Consider the following 22,099-nt stretch of genomic DNA (forward strand, 5'->3'; position numbering starts at 1 on the left):
ATGGAGGGAGTGGTTGGTAAGTGTGTGTGTGTAGGGGGGCTATTGCGTGCATAATTGGCAGGTTTAACTACCACCGTTAGTCTTCTCTAAACAGTAAACACTAAACACAAGTATGGCAGGTTCAGGGCTGTTTTCTTGTTGTCTTTCCTTGTAGCCTGCATGTTTTTATTTCTTCCTGGAAATTAGTGGGTGGAGACAACCTGGATAGAAACCACACCTGAGCAAGTTGGGGTCAGGAGACTATTAAGCTGCCTCGCAAGATCATCTTGCTCACTTTCTATCTCTTCGACTTCCTCACTAACCGGCAGAGCTATGTCGTGCTTTTTGGTTTTACGTTCATTCACTACTCACTTCCTCAGACACTGCCTACATACTAAGTTACTGACATGCGCACACTGCTGGTTTGTTGAATTGGTTTGTTAAATGCAGTTACAAAACGCTTAGCATTACTAGACTACACTTCATGTGGCGTCCCTCTTTAGTCACATGCTTTTGAGCGAGACGTTGTGGCAGAAGTCTCTCGACAAGTGGTTTAGATGAGACGCAGCAGATGTATGTAGATTTACTCTGTAGATTTTGCTAAGATGTAGCCGCTCAGACACTTTCCCACTGGCGGCCTGGCAGACCTACAGTCTTGTAAGGTTTCTGTTAGTTAGGAGGAATGTGGAACGAGGCTGTGGAACAGGCTAAATGCGGATTCTGTGTCCACACCATAGATTCCTCTTAGACATTGTTCAAGTTCCAGCCATGTTTCTGTGGTGAGGTCTCGGAACACACTAGGCCAGAGTTCATCATGGGATCCCGTAATCTCGGAAGAAAACCAAACCGCTTATCTTAATTGCGCTATGGTAACTTATTGCAGTGTTATCTCTCTCTCTGTCAAGGAAGATGGAATGCGAAAAGTTGAGCATTTAAAAAAAAAGGGGATGTATGTATATGCTCTATGTACAGTGTTGGGAAGTAACGGAATACATGTACCGCCGTTACGTATTTAAAATACAAAATATGAGTAACTGTATTCCGTTACAGTTACCGTTTAAAAAGGTGGTATTTAGAATACAGTTACTTTGTTGAAATAAATGGATTACACGGCAGTACTTCCCTGTTTCATATTGTGGCGGGTCAGGACTGTTTGGGTTTTGTTTGACAGCTACGTTCTGTTGTTCCAGGCGGCAGCGTTACGGTTGCCATGGTTACAGGGTGACGCTCTCTCTCTGCGTGTTTCCTGGGTGAGAGAGGCCTTTTTGCTGTTGTTGCGCTAAGCTAATAGGCAGAATGCTACAGGTATAGCTCTAAAGAATGTAGCATCATAGGCAGTGTAGTCCGTGCTGCAGGGAGAATGGACTGCCATACACGTTATGTGTCTGTGAGCGAGGGAGGGAGAAAAAGGAAAAGTACGAGCTGTCATCGAGCAAAAACGGAGCTGGAAGCATGTAAATATATTAATAACCACTGCAGCCAAGAAGAGTGCCTGACGAGCCCAGTTGTAAGTAAGCTATTAAGACTCGACTGTACACCGTGTTCGTGTTCTCCTCCAAAAACAATAAGTTCCGTTGGAGCAGCCTTTCAACGCCTCTCTCTGTCTCTCGCTAGCAAAGTTGACCCAGACAACAAAGTAAAGCTAGTTTTCGGCTACGAGCCCGACACGGAACCCGACGTATTAGTCAGAGGTCCCTTTACTACGGTTCGGAGCCGCGGACCTTCAGTAACAGTAATAAATCACAGCAATAGTCCGTTCATGTAGTTGTAAACAGCATGATAATATATTAAGTAATCCAAAGTATTCAGAATACGTTACTCTCATTGAGTAACGTAATGGAATACGTTACAGAATACATTTCGGGGCATGTATTCTGTATTCTGTAATGGAATACATTTTAAAAGTAACCTTCCCAACACTGTCTATGAATGGGTGAATGAATCATGTTGTATAAAGCTCTTTGAGTGATCAGTAGAAAAGCACTAGTCCATTTGCACCAATGCACCAAACTTACTTTCTTGTGTTTTCATTTTTCAAGAGGGCCTTGGCTTGCTGTTCACTGATGATGGTAGCTTTGACTTGTGGGGGATTCATGTGTACGTTCAACTTGCCTCCCACTAGAAGGCGCACTGTAGCGGCAAACTTAGTTTGGGTTTTAAGGACCTGTGGAGGTTGTTTCTCAATGATGAATGTGCTGTGGATAGAAGAGTGACAGTTAGAGTGTGACAAAAGTCTTTATCATCAGATACCTACTGCCACTATATGCACATCTTAAAGCAACATCCAACCACCCGTCCATTTAATTAACGGGTTGTCAAATAACAGCTCTGGTAGTATGTATCAGTGTCACATGAACTGGAAATCTTGGGGTTTGCAAATATGTCAGTGTCAAATTCCATCTGTTCCAAGCAAAAGCAAAATAGATCAGTATTATTGTTGTTTAGTTAACTTTGGTACAGCTGCACAGATTATTGCAGATTATAAGCTCTACTTCGGTCTTAAATTGTTGCTGAGTATTTGCAGCTTCAACCGAAATAATTGTTTAGGAAACAGTTAACTTTCCATTCCAGTTGTGCAGGTTATGTACACAATTTTCAACTGTGGATTTTTTAAGCTTTTTGCTTTCGTTCTGTAGAAAGAAGACTGACAACTTTGAGAATGTGCACTAAAAAGTCACTTGTCCTATGACTAAGCTTATAGTCTACTCACTGAAACTGTTTCAATAAAAGATAAAACAGGCTTAAAGCATAAAAAAGACAGCATTAATGTTTTATGATGTAAAACATGTTCAAATTATTTGGTGTTGAATGTTGCAAACTCTGTCCTGAAAATGAAACTTCACAAGGTGAAAATGACCTTATTTGTAACTGTTCCCACTAATAGAGGTCATAAAGGTAATCACTGCTCAGTAAAACAACAGGTCTCTTATGAAATTATTCTTTTGCTTTTACTGTCTGTTGTGTGATTGGCCCAATAACACAACCTAATGATTACTTTGAGCTGAGATGCAACTTGAAAGCAAACACATCCTACTTAAGCTGCATGACCATGAACTTGTAACATGTTTTTAATAGCCAAGACAGCGTATTTTGACACATGCGAGGGAGTAGGCCCTGGAAAGGTTGCCAGTCCATCACAGGGTTAACAGAGAGACCGGTAAGCATTAAGAGTCACATCCACACCTGCTGCCAGTTAACCTACAAGCATAGGGCTGTTCGATATAACGATATATATCGGATGACGATATAAAAACATTTATCGTTTCATTTTATGCTATCGTTTGTTTCGTGGTGTTGCAAAATAAATTGTTTACAGCAATATTTTTTCATCGTTCTGATGGTCACTGGAGTGGTTATATTAATTTCTTAAAGTTCTCTCTTTCTCTTATATGTAATATAACCACACTACTGATGGACAAGCGCCTGTTTTATGCATTGTCGTTAGCAACATGACGATAACAGCTTCACGTGTCCGCTTGTTTATGTTCCACATAAACCTTTCACAATAAAGCTCAAGATCCTGTTGAGACTTTTCAAAATAAACTGAATCACGTGAAAGAGCAGATTATTTATGGATGAGAAGTAAAAAAAAGGGCCGCCAGGTGCTAAAAAATAAACCTTAGATTCAAATACAAAGAAAACGGCAGCCGTTACAACACGCAGCTGGAAACACTTCACGCAAGTCGAGCTGTCCGAGATTCACAGAATTTACAGAAAATGTTAAATATTAAATTTTTGTGATTTATATCATTATTATCGTTTATATCGGACGATAGAATTCTTATATCGGGATATGAGATTTTGGTCATATAGCACAGCCCTATACAAGCATATCTTTCGACTGTGGGAAACTGTGGCTATGTCCACACGTAAACGGCGTTTTCGGTCACTGAAAACGGAGATTTCTAAAAACTCCGGCCAGGGTGGATATTTTCTAAAACTCCGTTTTTGCATTTTTACGTGTGGACGTGAAAAACGGAGAAAACGCAGCATCAAAGGTGTGCGCCTTTTTTTTTTACGTCGCAGTGTGCGCCACGTTATTGTTTCGGTGAAATGAATTTCTACAATACTGTTACTGTTAATTGTACTCTCTGCAGTGTTTAAATGCTTACACACAGTTAGTGTCCCTCCACACATACGACTCAGTTCTGCTTCTATGCCCCAGCTTTGTTTACTTTTTCCCACCGAGGCTTCTAGACTTCTGATTGGCCAACATTTCTACACGGTTAGGAATATAGCGCCACCTGCTGCTTTGGCATGTTCCTAGCAGCGTTTTCCTTCATTTCTGCCTTTACATGTGGACGGGATTATTTTTAAAAACGAAAACGGAAAATCTCCGTTTTCAAAAATACCCGTGTACGTGTGGACGTAGCCTGTGAGAAACACTTAAGCATGCAGAGAAAAGAAGGGATGAAGAACATGCAAACTATGCAAACGAGTCAATGATCTAAAGCTAGAAAGACTGGTATCGCTGTAGTTTAGTGAACTTTAGTGAAAGGCAGAGTTGAACAAATATTAGGAGATCAGTAACCTCACTGCAGCAGAACCTGTTATGTATGTGCACTCTCTACGGCATTAATTGTTTAAGGAAAAAGTTTTAAGCATATAAAGGATGGAGCATGTTTTATGATAGGGTAATGATGGGGTAATGTTCAGCAAGCTGTTTTGTTTTGTTAATAAAAACTCCAAACTCTTTATGCTCTAATGACCTGCAGGCTTGAGAACATTAACCTTTCAAAATGACCTTTATTGCTGCCTTGCGCACCATTTGAAGGTCATGTAAGTAATCGCTTTCCAGTTAACCGACAGGGTTAACAATTACTTTCTTCTCAAAGAGTTGGTGCTTCTTTTGTATGGCGGTGTAGCCGTTTTCTGATTTCCACATTAACATTAAAGAGACCAAGAAGTGAGATAACAGCAGAATCAGCCTAATGATTAATCCTGCAGGCTCAGAGGAAGCTTGAAAGCAAACAAATACTGCTGAACTAAGTGGTTATGAGAAGACCGCACTTTGCAATTGCCAGTGTGAAACCTCCCGTGGCTCCTAGGGAATAAAGATAGGAGGAAACATAATCTGCATTTATATTGTGCTTGATAGCTGTGCATTACTGTCTTGTTTCAGACTTGTCTGTGTGGCCAGTCAAAAATCATTGTGACAATGACATGACTTCTTAGTGGGTTATGGGTCCCTGCAGGGAATCTACTAGGAAAGTGAGAGAGGACACTGTCACAAACTTCAGAATACTTCTTGTTCAGAGATGCTGGATGACTAAAAGACCCTGGCATATGTGCATTTGGGGCTTAAAATAATGGACTAAAACAAGTTCCCTGTGCACTTCCTTCCCTTTAAGCTCTCGAACAGCATATGCTTCTTGTTTCTGCATATCTGTATAGTTGCATTCTTTGTCTCTGGGTTCGTACGTATTTCATGAAATCTAAAACGCAAATTCTCAGTGCATTGCTTTCACACTCATTATTCTGTATTACATAAACTCAAATCCTAAATTTAATCTAACTTTTAAGGTATAATCCCCATAGGTTACAGTAAATGAAACCCCGCTTTTTGACTTTCGTTTATGCAGTTTAATACAGTGTACAGTGTACTTGTCTATGTGGGAGTGTGGGAGTCATTATTGGGGACAGTTAGCCAAAGTCCATAATGGAAAATTCCCTTTACCACCCAGACTCTAGCACTATGGATCGAGGTTATTGTAATACACGATATTGGTAACAGTTATGCAGCTTAAATTGTGCAAGAGCTACCCTGAGAAAAGAGGTATTGATGGTGGATTATTGATGTCTACAGTTATCAGTGCTATGTGTATTAATGTACCTCCACACTAATGTACCTCGCGTTATCGGATAACATAGAACAGTCCATCCACCTATTCACTTTTCACTATTTAACTGGTTGCAGTAATCTAATCTAAGCAGAGATGCTGAGACACCCCTCCCTTCAGCCACCGCCTCCTCCTCTTCAGAGACATTTCCGTTCCAGCTCTCTACAGCATGTCTTGTGTTTGCCCTGGGATCTCCTCCTAGTGGGGCATGCCCAAAATACCTCAAAAAAGGGGTATCTAGAAGACATGTCTGACATATCTGACGGCAGCCCAGACACCCCTTGAAGGAAGGTTATGTGTGTCACTACCAATAGCTTGTGGCCATAGGTCAGGGAAGGAAAGCAGACTGTCCAGCAAAGCTTTGCCTTCTGCTCAGCTGTCTTTACCACAACAGGCTGCGGCAGCATCAGGATTATAGCTTAAGTACAAGGTAAAGAGCTCTCATGTTTGGTTTAACACTCACACAATAAGTGTAAGAGAGAGACAAGAAAACCCAAACTTTAACAAAATTTTTGCATGTGGATAATTACATTATTTGATGGATAATTTTGAATGCCGGAGTAATTTCATTTTACAAATAGATGACATTTCTCACTCTGTTGACCACAATACCAGTTGCACAAGTAGACCTGCCCTTTAATTGCCCTTTTTGCACTCAGTAACCTGAGTGCATAAAAGGCAATTCCTCAATGTGCAAAAAAGATCCGCCCAGCGCCTACACTGGCCTACTGTCACAAAATAAACGAAAGTTGTAGATAAGATTAATGTGCAATTTGTGACCCCTCATTGATGCTCCCTCAGTGTTCGTATTTGAGTATGCAGAGTGGAGAATTATGGGTATTCAACAAATGCAGACGTGATTGCATAAAGTCCAAAAAATATCACATAGCCTGAGTGTAAACATGCCGTGTAGTCGTTTAATGCTGCCTGGTTAAAAATCCGACTTGAGCAGACAGAGATCGTATGTATGTTTTTTAACACTTCAGAGCTCTGTATATATAATGGCTAATGTCTTCTTCACGGCTGGAGTAAAGGACCAACAGCAAGACAAACACGAAAAAGAGCTGCGCACATTAGTGGTTCCACATATTTCTAACATATTCCCCCCCATCCCCCCTACCCCTAGTGAGCTGATCTGCACAGCTCTACATAAAACCTGCAGACAACACATAAGCATGCCAGGTGCTGCAGCCTTTGATGTGTAGAAAAACTTGAAACACACAAACACACCTGGTGACCAGTGTTGAAATGATATCTGTGATAGTACTGTTGAGTTCGTTGAGGAGCTCTTCAATAGGTCCGGGGATAGGCAGCTGCTGTCTGAGATGCTCGGCCCTCCGAATCTGTTGCCTGTTTTGCCAAATTGTTTCCGCGAGCTTCTCACACCTGGCACCAATCCAGCCACGCATCCACAAGAAAGACACACAAGTAAGAACAACACTTGAAGATCAACACGACCAGTGCCAGAAATATTATATTTCACCATTACTTATTTTAATTTGAACTCCTGGAAGCTGAGCTCAGCTATATTAGACAGAATTTAAGTAGCTGACACTACTAAAATGTTCAGATCTGGCTGAATAAGTGATGCCTTTAAAAAGGTAAAGGGCTCACAGCCAGGACAGAAAATATGTAAGACAGCCTATGCCTGCCAATAACCTTTCAAAAAACCCCCACACAGGACCACTCCAAAGCAAGCTTTTAAACCTGTGACCTTTTGCCTTGTGAGAGAGTCTAGTTACTGTGATCTTGGTGGGAGGTAGAGCGAAAAAAAAGCAACTCACCAGGACTGAAGGATGTCCAGGCCTCCCTCCGGCGGTCCCCCGTTGCCTGCCAGTTGTTGCCGTCTCTTCCACTGGATCAGCTCGTCATCCAGAATGATGGTCTGCTGCTTCCTCAACAGCTGCAGTGTTTTCTGGTGCTTCTCTGCCAGGTCCTGCACACAAGCAAGCAAGACACATGTACTTCACCAGAACCAAGTTTTGATCAAATGTTTCTGTGAATCTGTGTGCGGGCTACAAATTTGTGCGTCATCGAAGTAAACCGTGGTTATGGAGAGACTCTTTTCCTCATAAATGCGACATTTGGTGACCTCCGCCTCACTCTTACTTTTGCCACCTCAGTATATATGTCAATAAAAATGTGGTTTGACGACTATTAAAAGAGTTTCTAGGTTTTTCCAAGTATACCTGCATATGCAGAGACCATGCTCACTTAATTCTGATGCAAACAGAGTCATTTTATGCTATAAACAGGCCCGAAATATGAGAGAAATGGCTCAGTTCAGAAAAAAGCATCAAGGGTTACTCCGATTACGCTTTTAAAGGGGTAAAGACTTAACTTCGGGAGTGTAATGTTTGCAACTACCACAAAAGCTGCAGAGAACAGTTGCTCATTCTGCGTGTCTGTCTGGATGTGACTGCCTCGAAACAAGGTGCGGTCACAAATCTTTACAGGGTTGTAACTAAAATCAAAGTGATGGCCGATTTCACTGTGGGTGTAGTGTTACCTACATATACCATACTTTATTTACTTAAAGTCAAAAAGCAAACAAGCACCAGCTTTGTGTGTGTATGTGTGTGACAGTCATCATGATAAAATGTCTGGGAGACAACAGCTGTAGCAGCAACTACCACAAAGTTGGCTTCAACTTCTTTGCCAGGTGTTTATATGTCTGTCTGTGGAGAGATTTTATCAGCTGTCCAAGATTTTCTGTACAGTTTAAAATCAAAACCAAGGCCCAGTTCAAGGATGGGTGCAATCTGGCAACTGCACTGGCACTGCAGTGATATGATCTCATTCCACAATGTGGTCTAGTTAATTTGATCTTTATGGAGTGTAATTTACACATTGATCCACACACACACACACACACACACGACTGAAATAAGTAAGTGCAAGTGTGTCTCACCAGTCTGTATTTCTGTAGTGTGTTGGCCTCTCTCGTCAGCCATGCCTCCACAGTGTTTTTCTTGCTCAGAAGGGCAGGCTCTCGTAGCTGGCGGTCAGCAGGGGGCAGTGTGGCCAGGCTGGCCAGTTGAGCTGAAGACGGGAGTCAAGTTAAAGACAGAGGGAGTAGAAGAGAAGCAGTAACAATTTCTAACCTGTGCACATGCAATATTCATGTCCCATCTGAGGAATAATGATTTACTCAGGAAAACCCCCTCCTCCCCCTCCTGCATAGCTCAGATATTAAAAAAGCTCGATGCTTTCTGTTTGACACATGGAGCACTCGTGAAAAATCTGTAGTGTTACAGAAGCTGTCAGTTTCTCGCTGTTAATCTACATGACTCAACACAAAATTCAGATAGCTGTATGAAGAATTATCTTTTATTTTTAATTTGAACAGTGACATGTGCCACACAACAGACTAAGTGAGACTGATTAACCAAAAGGGAGCAGCATAATTATTTTAAGCAAGTTGCTCACCAAACAAACAGAGTAGATAAGCTAGAGTTTGTTTCTTGATTCAACAAGGAATTAAAATGGTACAGCAGCAAATCTAAATGACTAATAACAGTTAGAAACATTAATTATATGTTTTTTGGTATTTGCAGTACCAAAAACTGATTCTGTCATTATGGTCGTGCAGCGCTAAGAAGATGCAAGCCCTCTGGTCTCACCCTGAATGCGCATGCTTTCTTGGTACTGGATGATGAAGTACTCCTGGTTGTGCTGGAGCTTGCGGAGATCGTTCTCAGTGTCTTGGGTCAGCAGGCGAAGCTCCTCAAAAGCTTGGTTGATCTGTTGGTATTTCTGAGACATGCTGTCCATCATTCCACCCACTGGAGAGTTTGACTGTCGATTACAAAATATGAGATTGAGAGACCAGCAAACAGAGACAGACAGCTACGGAACCAAAACTAACATGATGCACTGACTGATCGATAGACCCCAGCACCTGCACTATTTAACTGTAAAAATTCTCCGGGAACACAAGGATAGTGGCAACGGTGCAAGTTAAAAAGGAAAAAAATGTATTTGCATCCTCAGGAAGAGTGCAAGGTCACCACAATTTGAAAAAGTGCATAACTGTACCTAAAGGTTCAGACTGAACGGGCCAAAATTAACTCCACTAACAGAAAAGGCATGTTGTGACTGAAAATCAATTCACCACAGGAGTTCAAGGAAGATGTCTTACGCACGGCTGGCCTTATGGTTTTATAACTCACTGCAAGTTATAAAAGTGAGAAATATCTGACTTTCCTGTAACTTTCCTGTATATTGCATTGTTAAAGTAGGGAAATACAAATGGTTTGGTTTTACAAAGCCATTTTAAAGCATGACTGTATTGGCTGCGGTACGATATCACATTTATAATGTTCGAATACAATGAACTCAGGAGACCCTCTAGGATAAGCAAATACAGGAAACAGAGAATAGTTATCCACTTTCCGAATCAGCCACCATTATGTAGTTTGTGTTTTGCAGGCTATGAAGCCACAGGTGTGTTTGTGTGTCTGCTGTTCTGATTTCTTTGGTTTTTCCATATTTGTCACACTTACATATTTCAGATCATTAACCTTCTAAGACCCGAACTCTTCCACGGCATGCATTTTTAATCTCTCTTTGATAGTTGGGCCTATTGGGGCCCGATTAACGTAAATACAAAGAATTACCAGATCTTTTTTTTTTACCTTATTTTTGTTTTTAAGAAAAATAAGAGCTACATATGAGGATATTCGTTTAAAAAATTGATAGAAGAGTAGCAGTATAATGTCCTCATAAGTGGATATCAGGCCCTTGTAGAGCAAAATTGAGTATTCTGGTCTAAATAACCCAAAATGTGATGTCCACATATGTGGACGCCAGGTCCTAGGAGGTTAAACAAATTTTAACATTAGACAAAGACAACCTGACTAAATTAAAAAACACATCCCTTTGAAAGAATTCTGGACCACTCATCTTTGCAGAATTGTTTTAATTCAGCCACATTAGAGGGTTTTAAAGCATGAATGGTTTGTTTGCTTTGAACTGAAGCCTTTAAGCATAAATCTAAATGGATTTAAGTCAGCAAAGCTTCCCTAGACCATCACACTACCACCACCATGTTTTACTGTCGGTATGACGGTTCAACTTTTGTCTCGTCAGTCCCAAAAGTCTTGAGGATTATCAAAGTGTGTTTTGGCAAATGTGAGACGAGCCTTTGTGTTCTTTCTGGTCAACAGTCATTTTTCTCTTTCTAACTCTCCCATGGATGCCATTTTTGCACAGTCTCTTTCTTATTGTTGGATCATGAACGCTGACCCTGAGGCAAGCGAGGCCTGCAGCTCTTTAGTTGTTGTATTTGGTTCTTTTGTGAGCTCCTGGCCCTATATGAACCCTATGGAGGAGTCGCCGAAGCGCTCTTCGAGTAACTTTGTTAGGTCAGCCTTTCCCGTGAAGGTTCACCACTGTTCCAATTTTTCTCCATTTGTGGATAATGGGTCTCACTGTGGTTCACTGGAATCCCAAAGCCTCAGAAATGGCTTTGCGACCCTTTCCAGGCTCATAGATGTCAATGACTTTGTTTCTCAGCTGTTCTCATGTTTCTTGAGATTGTGGCAAGATGTGTCAGCTTTCCAAAGAAAAAAAAGCAGTTAATCACAGTTAAATCGTGATTTTACAAGCTGGGGTTGGGGTTATTTTGCCATAGGGTCACGAAGAGTTTGGTTAACTCCCTCGATAAATAAAATCTTCATTTAAAAAACTGGATTTTGTATTTTTCTTTTCTTTAATATTAAAATAGGCTTGACGATCTGAAAATGTAAGTGTAACAAACTGGAATGTGGCAAATACTTTTTCACATATACACTCAGAAATGATTTATTTTTATACATGTTCGATGCACAAACACGAATCCCACTTACGTTTGTAGCCTCTCGGACGAGCCTCTGCTCTGTGTAAAGGATGTGTTTGATACATCGGACCAGCTCCAGAGGACAGCGGTCATACGTGCTCTGAAAGACAAGGAGCACATGAGCTGTGTTAAGGCCTGTTAGCTCTTGACGAGTAGAGCGGCTTCTGCACACAGGGCTCACCAATTTAGTAGAATCAAAGGTTCTGGAGCTGACACTGCAGACACACCAAAACCTATTAAGTTAATGAGCACACTTCATATAGGGCCATGACTCATTAGTATACGCCTAGTGAAGTGGTTTGTCTGTTACAGTGTAACAAAATCTCGTTTCAGTTTAAAACTGCGGGCGATACTCTTGTTGTTTCCTGTTTTAAGTGAAGGAATTAAGTTTCAAGTTGAATTGCTTTCACTTCATACCGCACAGAAAGAGAGAAATCATTCACAGTAGCTATATATATCTGCATTTTTCTGACTTTTGCAGGAAAGAGAGGAACCCAAGTGACACATTTAACATGTCACTCTCAACTACACGAATACATGTGTGCTCAGCGCCATAAACTGGGAAACAGTGTGGTAGGAATTCAGGACTGCAGTGTGATGTGCGCAGCCTGCCCCATTCTCCCTGTTTTTCCTCGTGGTGTCAGGGAGGGGAGAAAACAAACAGAAGAACAGATCTGTGAAGAGGGAGTTCGATCATAAATAGCAGAGCTGGCTAGCTACTGAGGCCCTCGCTCGAGCCGTCCTGTTGTTTTCCTCTCAGTGGATACAACCTGTTCTTAAAACATTTTGTGCAACATGTGCTCTTTCTGAGAACTACAGTAAGGGAGGCAGTTAAGCTGAACAGCTGTGACTTCTAATCACATCAATCACATCATTTTGTGACATTGTAAACAATTTTATGCTCTTCTTAAAACAGTGCTACAGTCTGGGTAGGTGTAATACTGAGATTTAGGACGTTTTTGTTTTTATTATTCATTCAGAGTTGCTTTTGAATGACTTGTTTTTGACATTCCCAGTACTTGGAGTGCCAGTACTTTCCATTCCTTATTTCTGTAGCCACAGATGACACAGGGTCTGACAAACAAGCCACAGCTGAAACACATGTACCCGCTGCAAATCAAAGCCAAGCAACAGCTATTGCGTAATAGCTATTGCCAGGTAACCAAGCACTAAATAGGAACTATATCAAGTATGCAGCGGCGTTCGAATAAAAGCCTTACCTTGAGCTGGTTGGCATAGTGTCCCAGTTTGATTTTAAGAAGGAAACCATCCTCCCCAACCTGGTGCTCAGCCTTGTTCTGCAACTCCTGTATAAGACTGTCCAGTAAGCGTTTGGCCTTAAACTCCTCCTGTGGGTTCTCCAGGTCTATGGCATCCCTAACACACACGCACACACATGCACACACACACAAACACACACGATAAATTGTAAGACGTTGAACAGAACAAATCAAAATGTTACAAAAATAGGATTAGGATTTTTTTTTTTAAACATCCTTTACATTCTCTGGTCACACGTGCATCAAATAAACTCACCAGAGCTGGCTCTCTATCCACTGGGACAGATAATGTCGCACTTCAATTGGAAAGTGCTGACCGTACAGAGATTGCATCTGGTGGAGGGCATCTCCTTGCAGTTGTTGGGCCTGGATCCACACCGCCATCTTCAACACCCTTAAGCTGAAAAAGGGGAGAATTCTTAATTAGAGTGCAGGGAACATATGTTACACATATACTGAAAACAGTAACTAAAGGGATGTAAAGTGGTGAGAAAAAGATCATTTCAGGTCACTTCGGATCAACTTATGAAACTTTCGCTTTCATTTTACTATTTGCCAAGTGTCTCACCTTTACAAAGACTGCAGAAATCAGCACAACAACCATAACTTGTCAAGAATATGAAGGGTGGTGAGTTTTGGGTTTTTTGTTTTTTTTTTGTTTTGTTTTTAAAAAAGGAAAAAAAAACCCAGCTAAAGTATGAGGAATGATAAAAACAACATGTTTATTTGGCATAAACCTAAAAACCTTTCATTAACTAGCATGACACAATTAAAAGGAATAAAAGCCACTTTATGAAGCCATTTAAAGTATAGTGTAATATTACACAGATAGAAAGTTACAAACATTTATGCCAAAAATTCATCTTTCAATTCAGGTGTTTAATCCCAGCTGGTAATGTTCTGCAAAAGCACAGAAGACTTCCCAGACACCACATGTAAAATAACTTGTTATAACTTAATATTTTTAAATTCAAATTGTTTCCACCGAGTGGTAATTGGATTCAGCTGCAGTAGTAATTAGTCCAGGCTATTTTCCATGGATTTTACTCTGCGCATCTTTTCCCATCTTCTGCCACACACATGAAAACACGCCACAAACACTTGGAACTTGCTGTAAAATTGTGCACGAGAAGAACGCCTCCAGAAGTGTTGTTCTGATCATTTTAATCCTCGAGAAAGATATTTTCTAATATCGGGGATACAAGCTGCGTTTGTCGGATGCAAGCTGGGATACAATGTGGGTTTAGCAGCTTTACAAAGGTTTTAAATGTACTGGGGAAAGAACATCACTTAAGTGAAGTATTTAACATTTTCCCAAAAGAGTCAGTCATACAGATAAAAATAGTTTTAATGGTAAATAAATGACTAAAACACTTCTATCTTCTTATACCTTGATTAAGTCTGCTTTATGAAGTGACTAATACTTTTACGACTGAAGATCCAGGTCACTTGCCCGGCCCGCTTGGGTCGCTTTCTCCTTCACTGAACATGTTGAGGACTTAAACATGCTCCTCTGTGGAGCCAACAACTCCACACTGAGGGTTATGGCTTGGTTGTGAGGGCTTTGTATTGGGTCACTGCTGCTTGTTTCCAGTCAACACACCCACTCACCCTTCTCAAAACTGGCACAGTCACTGTCAGTAAAAGACTGAGAGATATGAGTACGCGGGAAGTTTGTGGTGTATGTGTGCGAGTGTTTGCGTGTGCATGTGTGTATTTGTAGGTGCCTGTGGTGTCAGTGGTTCTGCTTGACAGTACATGTATAGTTTTTATATCCACGTACATGTGATTGATACTACACATTGCATCAAAAAACAAAAAAACAAAAACAATAAAGGAAAAAATGTTCGTCCTCTTCTTTGTCATTGCTCTTTTTTGTTCCATTGTAGCTTATGTCTCTGTCACATATCTTGTCCACGTTATACCGATTGAAGAGTGCTTTTTTTTTTTACCTTGTTAGTCTGCCCTCCCTCATAAAGAACATGTGAAAACATGCGTTTTGCTACAGATAAAGCATAATAACGGTAGCCATTTCTCTGCACAAAAATATCCCATGACTTCCACAAGTGACCTCTTGTCATCTGTACAAGAAAACATGAGTCAATTAGACAATAAATTAACTTGATTAAAAAACAAAACAAAACAAAAACCCGACTCAAAAGCCTTTTCCTGTGCATGTGGATGTCATAAATGCCTAATAGCTGGGCTCACATGCATGCTCACTAACTGACTATATGTCTTTGTAGACCAAGGTGAAATAGGGTCAAATAGGTAATACCACTCAATCTGGCAACACAATCTGGCGACACAAAGCCTATTCTACTGTTCCTGTGCTCTTATGGTTCTCATTGTGTCCTAAGGCTTGATTACTGTAACAGCATCTTTACAGGTCTACCTAAAAAATCCGTCAGACAACTACAGCTCATTCAGAACTCTGCTGCTCGAGTCCTCACTAAGACCAAAAAAGTGGACCACATCAGTCCAGCTCTGAGGTCTATACACTGGCTGCCTGTCCGTCAGAGGATAGACTTTAAAGTTCTGATGCTGGTCTATAAAGCTCTGAATGGTTTAGGACCAAAATACATCAGTGACCTCCTGACCCAGTATGAACCTTCCAGATCCCTCAGGTCATCTGGATCCGGTCTTTTATCAGTTCCCAGAGTCAGAACCAGACACGGAGAAGCCGCATTCAGCTTTTATGCTCCTTATATCTGGAACAAACTCCCAGAAAGCCTCAGATCAGCTGAAACACTCAGTTTATTTAAATCCAGGTTGAAGACTCACCTGTTCTCAGCTGCATTTGAATAAAGCACCAAATCCGCACTCAAAACTTACATTTTAACTACTGATTTTATCTACTGTTCTGATTTTATCTGTTTTGATTTTATATACTGTTTTGTTTGTTTGTTTGTTTGTTTGTTTGTTTGTTTGTTAATTAGTTAGTTTGTTTGCTTGTTTTAATCAATTTTAAATCATGCTTTTTATTTGTTTTTGTTTCTAATGTCTCTGTAAAGCACTTTGAATCACCTTGTTGTTGAATTGTGCTATACAAATAAACTTGCCTTGCCTTGCCTTGCCTTGCCTAAGTTCACCTGCTGACCTTTACAGCTAAATTTTCAAAATAAGCAAAAGTTATAAAAAAAAAAATAAAAGCATTATAAGCATTTTTTGCATGTTAAATGTCAAGAAACTCTTCTCCGATTGCCTGTGTGAAAGAAAACTACAAGCACGCACAAGGCATAAAGACAGATTTTTGAAAAGACAGTCAAGTGCTTTTTAAATGAATAACCTACACAAGTTATCTGTAAAGGAATCAGCAGAGAGCATCAGCCCAAAACTGCAAATCAGCTGATTGGAGGAGGAGCCGACAGGAAGAGCACAAAACCTTTCTACCACCTCTTTCTGTGACACCCATCGTGGGTGTAGGACTTTCTTTCTACACCAACCTGTATTTCACAAACATATAAATAGACCAACGCTGAACATAATGGGAGCTGCAGCTTAAAAGAGTGTTTGCCGTGCTGCCAGAAGACAGTGGGACAAACTGGTGTTTCAGTGTGTTCAACAGATCTTTAAAGACATGGCTGCAAACACAGTTTGACAACCAGTAGCGCCTCAGTTCTCATCTCCAAGAAAACGTGAAATGCTCCCAAGCAACTGCTTTACTTTGACCTCAATATACAAGCATCCTGGCGTGAACCTGAAATATACTGTGAAAGCAAGTCAGCCGTTCTGCCTTTGCCATTTTCCTCCATGTACAGGAAGCTCACTGTAACATGTCACTGCTATTTCATCACCAACTTCACTTTGGCTTCAAATAATTAAATAAATAAAATCCACCTTACCTTCAGCTCTGTGTTACCATGTAAGAGCAGGAAACTCTAAAAAGGAGCACCACAAACCTGAGACAGACAGAAAGAGACAGAGAGACAGAGAGACAGAGAATGAAAGAAAGAGACAGAGACCAAAAGGAGGAAGTGAGTCAAACTTGGGCGCTTCTGAGGAAGCTCTCTTTTTTTCACAAGGACAAGAGCTTTAACAAAAAGCATGAAAAAGGGAAAGTCCACTGAACAGATTTGACTTTATTCCAGATGAACTGGACATGTCAACATAAATAGCATAATTTTTGAACATTCTTCCCAAGCCTGAAAGGTTCTTTCACTATGTGGGGATTTTGAAGCTGATGCACTTAAAAAGACAAAAAACAACAGTGTTGCCAGAAATCAGATTTAGAGAGAATTGAGAGAAGTTCAATTTCCTAAAGGATTACTACAAAAAAAGAAGAAGAAGAAGAAGAAGAAAACTAGAGTTCACTGCAACTTTATAACCACAGCAGTACATAAAGGCACTAAAATATACTACGTTTGTAAAACACGACAAACAGAGCATAAATTAGCATCACCCGCTAACAAGAGCGTCATTCAACGGGTGCTGCGTGTAAACAACAACACGCTTGTTTGGCACGGCTAGTTAGCACTTCAGTTGTCCCTACAGGGATACTGCTGAAGCCAGTCTACTTGAATATCTGAAAGATCTTGGTGAGCAAATAAGTACTGATTCTGAAGGGGGGGGCAAAACAAAACACATTTGGTTCACATTTTAAAGCAAATTGTCAGAATATGAACCACATCCTTAACAAATTTGAAAAACTATATACTGGTAAATGGCGTGTATTTGTATAGCGCTTTACTAGTCCCTAAGGACCCCAAAGCGCTTTACACAACCAGTCATCCACCCATTCACACACACACACATTCACACACTGGTGATGGCAAGCTACATTGTAGCCACAGCCACCTTGGGGAGCACTGACAGAGGCGAGGCTGCCGGACACTGGCGCCACCGGGCCCTCTGACCACCACCAGTAGGCAACGAGTGAAGTATCTTGCCCAAGGACACAACGACCGAGACTGTCCGAGCTGGGGCTCGAACCGGCAACCTTCCGATTACAAGGTGAACTCCCAACTCTTGAGCCACAATTAGAGCTGGGCGATATATCGAGTTTTTAAAAAATATCGATATATTTTTATACGAGATATAAGATGTGACAATATCCTTTATATCGATATAGTCTATGTTACGTTATAACTATACTTGTGGAGCCGCAAGTTTGCCTCTCTTTCGTCCACTTTTGTCTTTACGCAACATTACTCGGCCTCGCCCCTCCTTCACTGAACACAAATCCCCCTCCTCCCCCATCGCTTCACCTACAGGAAGCGACAAGATGGACACGGCAAATCTCCGTTAACGAGTTACTGCGCATCGCCCCGTGCGTGGGGCTGGACGCCGTCAACGTGTTAGCTAGCTAACCACGCTAACGAGCTAACCACGCTAACGCCATGCAGCCCAGAGGCGCTGCACGGCCTAAAATCCTTTCATTTTCTCAAAAGTTGACAGCGCGCCTTATGTATGAATTCTGGTTGTGCTTGATGGCCGCGAAGCGATTTTATGTGCTGCACAGCGCTCAGCAATCTGTCAAAAAATGTTTTAGTACGACTTTGGTAAGCTAAGGTGCTGCACCGGTTGATAGATTGTCGGAGCATTACGGCTACCGAGGAGCCTCGCGGAGTGATACGTACTGTGCTTCAACGTAATATTACCGTATTGTGTGTGTGTGTGTGTGTGTGTATAAGGACCATAAATGGCACCTGTTAAGAGACGTGGTTATGAAGAGGATTTCAAACTCAATGCTGTCAGTCACACAGTAGAAGTTGGGAACAGAGCAGCTGTGAAATCTGTCTTTGTTACTATGCTCTGCATCTTTTAGTTTACATTTTGACTGCACAATTGTGAGCTTTTTGTTATGCACAAAAACAACATTGTTTTCTTTTATTTATGGAGCATTATTATTTAATAAATGCTCATAATTTATTTTTGAGTAAATTTTATGTACATCTATGCTCTATGTTAATAAAAGTGCCTGTGTGACATCTGGGACACAGCTTTGACTAAGAACTCTCTTTTTGTTCTTACTTTATGGCTTAAAAAAAAAATATCGAGATATATATCTTATATCGCCGTCCAGGTAAAATATATCGAGATATGAATTTTGGGTCATATCGCCCAGCCCTAGCCACAATCACCATATACTGTATAATTTACTAAAACATCCAGTCTGCAAGTTATTGATAACAATAATTAACAATAATAGATACCACAGAGTAAAACCACAGTCGAAACAGCTCTTTTAAAGTAAGATTTTGAGTAGTCATGCTTCAAACCTGAACCAATGGGAGGCTCTATAAATGTTCACTCAGGTTTCATTTAAATGGCTGAAAAATGTCAGTCACTTTATCTAAACTACAACCTAAAGGCCATGCCTTTCATCCATTAATATGTAAAAACACATCAAATCATGACGGATGAGAGAACTACCACTGTTGGTTGTACCCTGAAGAAGCAAAACATCAGGACGCCACATGTTGGCTCTAGACAAAAATGTGACATCTTTTTTTTACAGTCTGGATAAGTCTTCTTCTTAGCTCCTCTGCACTCCTGCCTTTCTTTCTTCAAGCTCACTGCCGTTAATGCCTTAAAAAGTTGCTTCCACTTGAGGCGTGTAGGCAAAACGCTGTCTCTCTCAAAGCAGAAGCTTCAATCAAACTGTTTCATCTCAAGGCTTTGTCTAGAATATTTCAACTCGTCACTGCATATAGGAAACTTGTCACTTGACTCATCACCTCTGCAGCTCTGCTTGTAATGTGCATCTTTTCGCATACTGCGCACACTGATGGTGTTGTGACTCAAATTAAAGTAAACTTACTGAAACCTCTGCAAGACTGTAAGGCCAGCTGAAAGTGAGGGTGGAGAAAAATGTCACTTCCTTGATTTGTTATTAGAGAATCACATGTTAATACCAGCAGCGGCTTGACGTCATAAATTACCCACAGCCATAACGGACAAAAATCACTGTGCAGCAAGAGAGACTAAAGTGCTGTTTATACCACCAGAGAGGTTTACTGTAGCAGTTACTGCAGATTATTATCGTAGCTCAAAATGATCCTTATACTTAATGTCCTCTAATGTGTTTCTCTTCCAATAACAGAAACTATGAAGCACTTTTGGCTTGGTTTTCTGGAAACAGTAGTACTAATTGAGAGGAAAAGCCTTTGGAATTGATACAAAAGGATAATATCTCAGTTGGATGACTCACACGTTTTTATTTCGTTTCAGAAAACAAGGAAGGGCAAAATATAATCCAGATAAATAGGAAAAAAGTTCTGACAAACGCAGCATTTGCAAAATAAAATGTTTTAGTTCCTTGTGCCTGTTGGCTGTTCTAAAACTTAATTTGCGGTTTTTATTTGAACTGCAAAAGTGTTCCTGCTGCTTATCTGTAGTCTTTGTTTATGAGAATAAAGAAGCAAACGCACAAATGCACTTGACTTTTGCCTTCGCTCATCCATCAAAGATTATCAGTTGCCAGTCTCTTTTATTTGTACTGTCATTCTTTTGGAAAAGAAGGATAACCTTTGCTCCATCTTCAAAGCCATTCTCACAGTCACTCAAGCTTTTTGTTGTCCAATATAAATTTACTGCAAACTGTACTGCCAGTAAATTTTTTCCTGTGCTTCTCTCATATTCGCTCTCTGACGCACACGCAAAAACGGAAAAAAGAAAAGCAGTTCGACTAATTCAATCCAACGCCACACCAACACCAGCCTCTCATTTCACTGATTAATTGGAAGTTAAATGAATTAGTTATTTCCGACATCCACGGTTTGCTTCTGCTCTCTAAGATACCAAACAAAATACAACTGGACAGCAAGTTAAGTAAAAAAAAAACCCAACTATATTCACACATTACTGGCAAACACACAATGAACAACTTCACCCGCTGTGCAGATTCAATGCAAATTTATGAGCTCAGAACGCCTGGATACAAATCCAAGCGAAGAGGTTCCAGCTAGCATTGCACAACGGCTAAAAACAAATAAATCAAATCCCTTTCTTAAACCAGCTGCACAAGGTTCTCGATAATACCCCAGAAAGGGCAAAAACAACATAATGAGGAGGACTGCTTTATTCCCACTTCTTCTGATTACAGGTGAATTGAAATAGCCACTGAACATTTGTTGTCTTAAAAGCAAATTAGCAGGCTCTGTCCAACCAATATATATCACAGATATTAATGCCAGTCACACAAAGTGCTAAAGTGAACTGCTAAATCCTTGTAGGAGACTGACTTCTATCAGGGGGAAGCTTCAAAGTATCCCTACCACTCAACGAGCTCTTAAAAAAGTCTCGATTATAGGACAAATCAACAAAAAAGAAATACAGCTAAACCCTCACAAAGTTTGTTCTCCCAGCGCCCAGAAAGCTCTGAGCTTCAAAATAGAGAAAAGCTCTGCGTGTACTCTCTGCGTATGTGTGAAAAGAGACCAAACAATCCAAATAACAGACATCCTTCTCTGCTGACACGGTCCGATTAATTTCGCTTGTGAGCCAAGGTGCACTAGATTCCAGCTTTCAGGGAACATAAACAACACTACAACTCCCGCTTGCACTGGCCCCGAAACATCATCTGTGCGTTTGATGTCCTCTTTCAGCCCGTCACAGTCGCACCAGGGTTTTACAGTGTTACAAACGGGTGGGTTTAAAGCTCTGCTCAGAGGTTTTGGGGTCTCGAAAATAAACTGGCACGTTAATTCAACGAACTCGTGTCACCCACTCTTTCCTCTGAGGAAAAATTACCATTCATTAACGTCAGCACTTCCTGTAAGGAAACCAAAGTGCCACCCACCATTCAGAGCAGTCTTACCTTGAGAATACAAAACAGAAAGGAAACACGGCAACAACATGTCATGTAACACTGCGAGTACTTTGAATGTCTTTTGGGGGACACGAGCGTTAATCCGGCATGAATACTGCTAACCGCTATTTGACAAAATATGCAGAGGCTTTTCTGATTGATAGATGCATTTCTTTTTATAAGCAGAAGCAGCTCATATTCACTTAACACAGTGTAAAATGATGAAAACAACCTGTTTGAAGACAAGTTATAGGTTCAAATCCAGCACTTTTTGCATTACCACAATATTCCACATGTTTTATATATTATTTAAATGATAATAAATAGCTGTTAGAACATGAGGAAGGGCTGATTTGTCTCATCACTAAAGAAAAATATCCAAGCTGCCTTTAAATATGGCTTTAAAAGT

The 22,099-nt window shown here is 40.7% G+C and overlaps 1 protein-coding gene across 2 annotated transcripts in view; it reads right to left on the reverse strand.

Moving 5' to 3' along the window:
- Positions 1–22,099, reverse strand: part of stat5a (signal transducer and activator of transcription 5a) — a 58,575-nt gene that overhangs the window by 11,401 nt on the left and 25,075 nt on the right. Inside the window, exons 2-10 of one of the 2 annotated variants that reach the window (XM_085156055.1) lie at positions 16,784–16,840; positions 13,195–13,338; positions 12,879–13,035; positions 11,669–11,758; positions 9,443–9,617; positions 8,731–8,861; positions 7,604–7,755; positions 7,050–7,205; positions 1,995–2,174 (exon numbers count right to left, since the gene is read on the reverse strand). In XM_085156055.1, coding sequence (XP_085012181.1) covers positions 1,995–2,174; positions 7,050–7,205; positions 7,604–7,755; positions 8,731–8,861; positions 9,443–9,617; positions 11,669–11,758; positions 12,879–13,035; positions 13,195–13,322 — 1,169 coding nt within the window. In that variant the 5' untranslated portion in view covers positions 13,323–13,338; positions 16,784–16,840. The remainder of the gene's footprint in view (positions 1–1,994; positions 2,175–7,049; positions 7,206–7,603; positions 7,756–8,730; positions 8,862–9,442; positions 9,618–11,668; positions 11,759–12,878; positions 13,036–13,194; positions 13,339–16,783; positions 16,841–22,099) is intronic. The other variant, XM_085156054.1, reaches the window with a different exon arrangement.

This window comes from Neolamprologus multifasciatus, chromosome 4 (genome assembly GCF_963576455.1).
Source record: "Neolamprologus multifasciatus chromosome 4, fNeoMul1.2, whole genome shotgun sequence".
Classification (NCBI taxonomy): Eukaryota; Metazoa; Chordata; class Actinopteri; order Cichliformes; family Cichlidae; genus Neolamprologus; species Neolamprologus multifasciatus.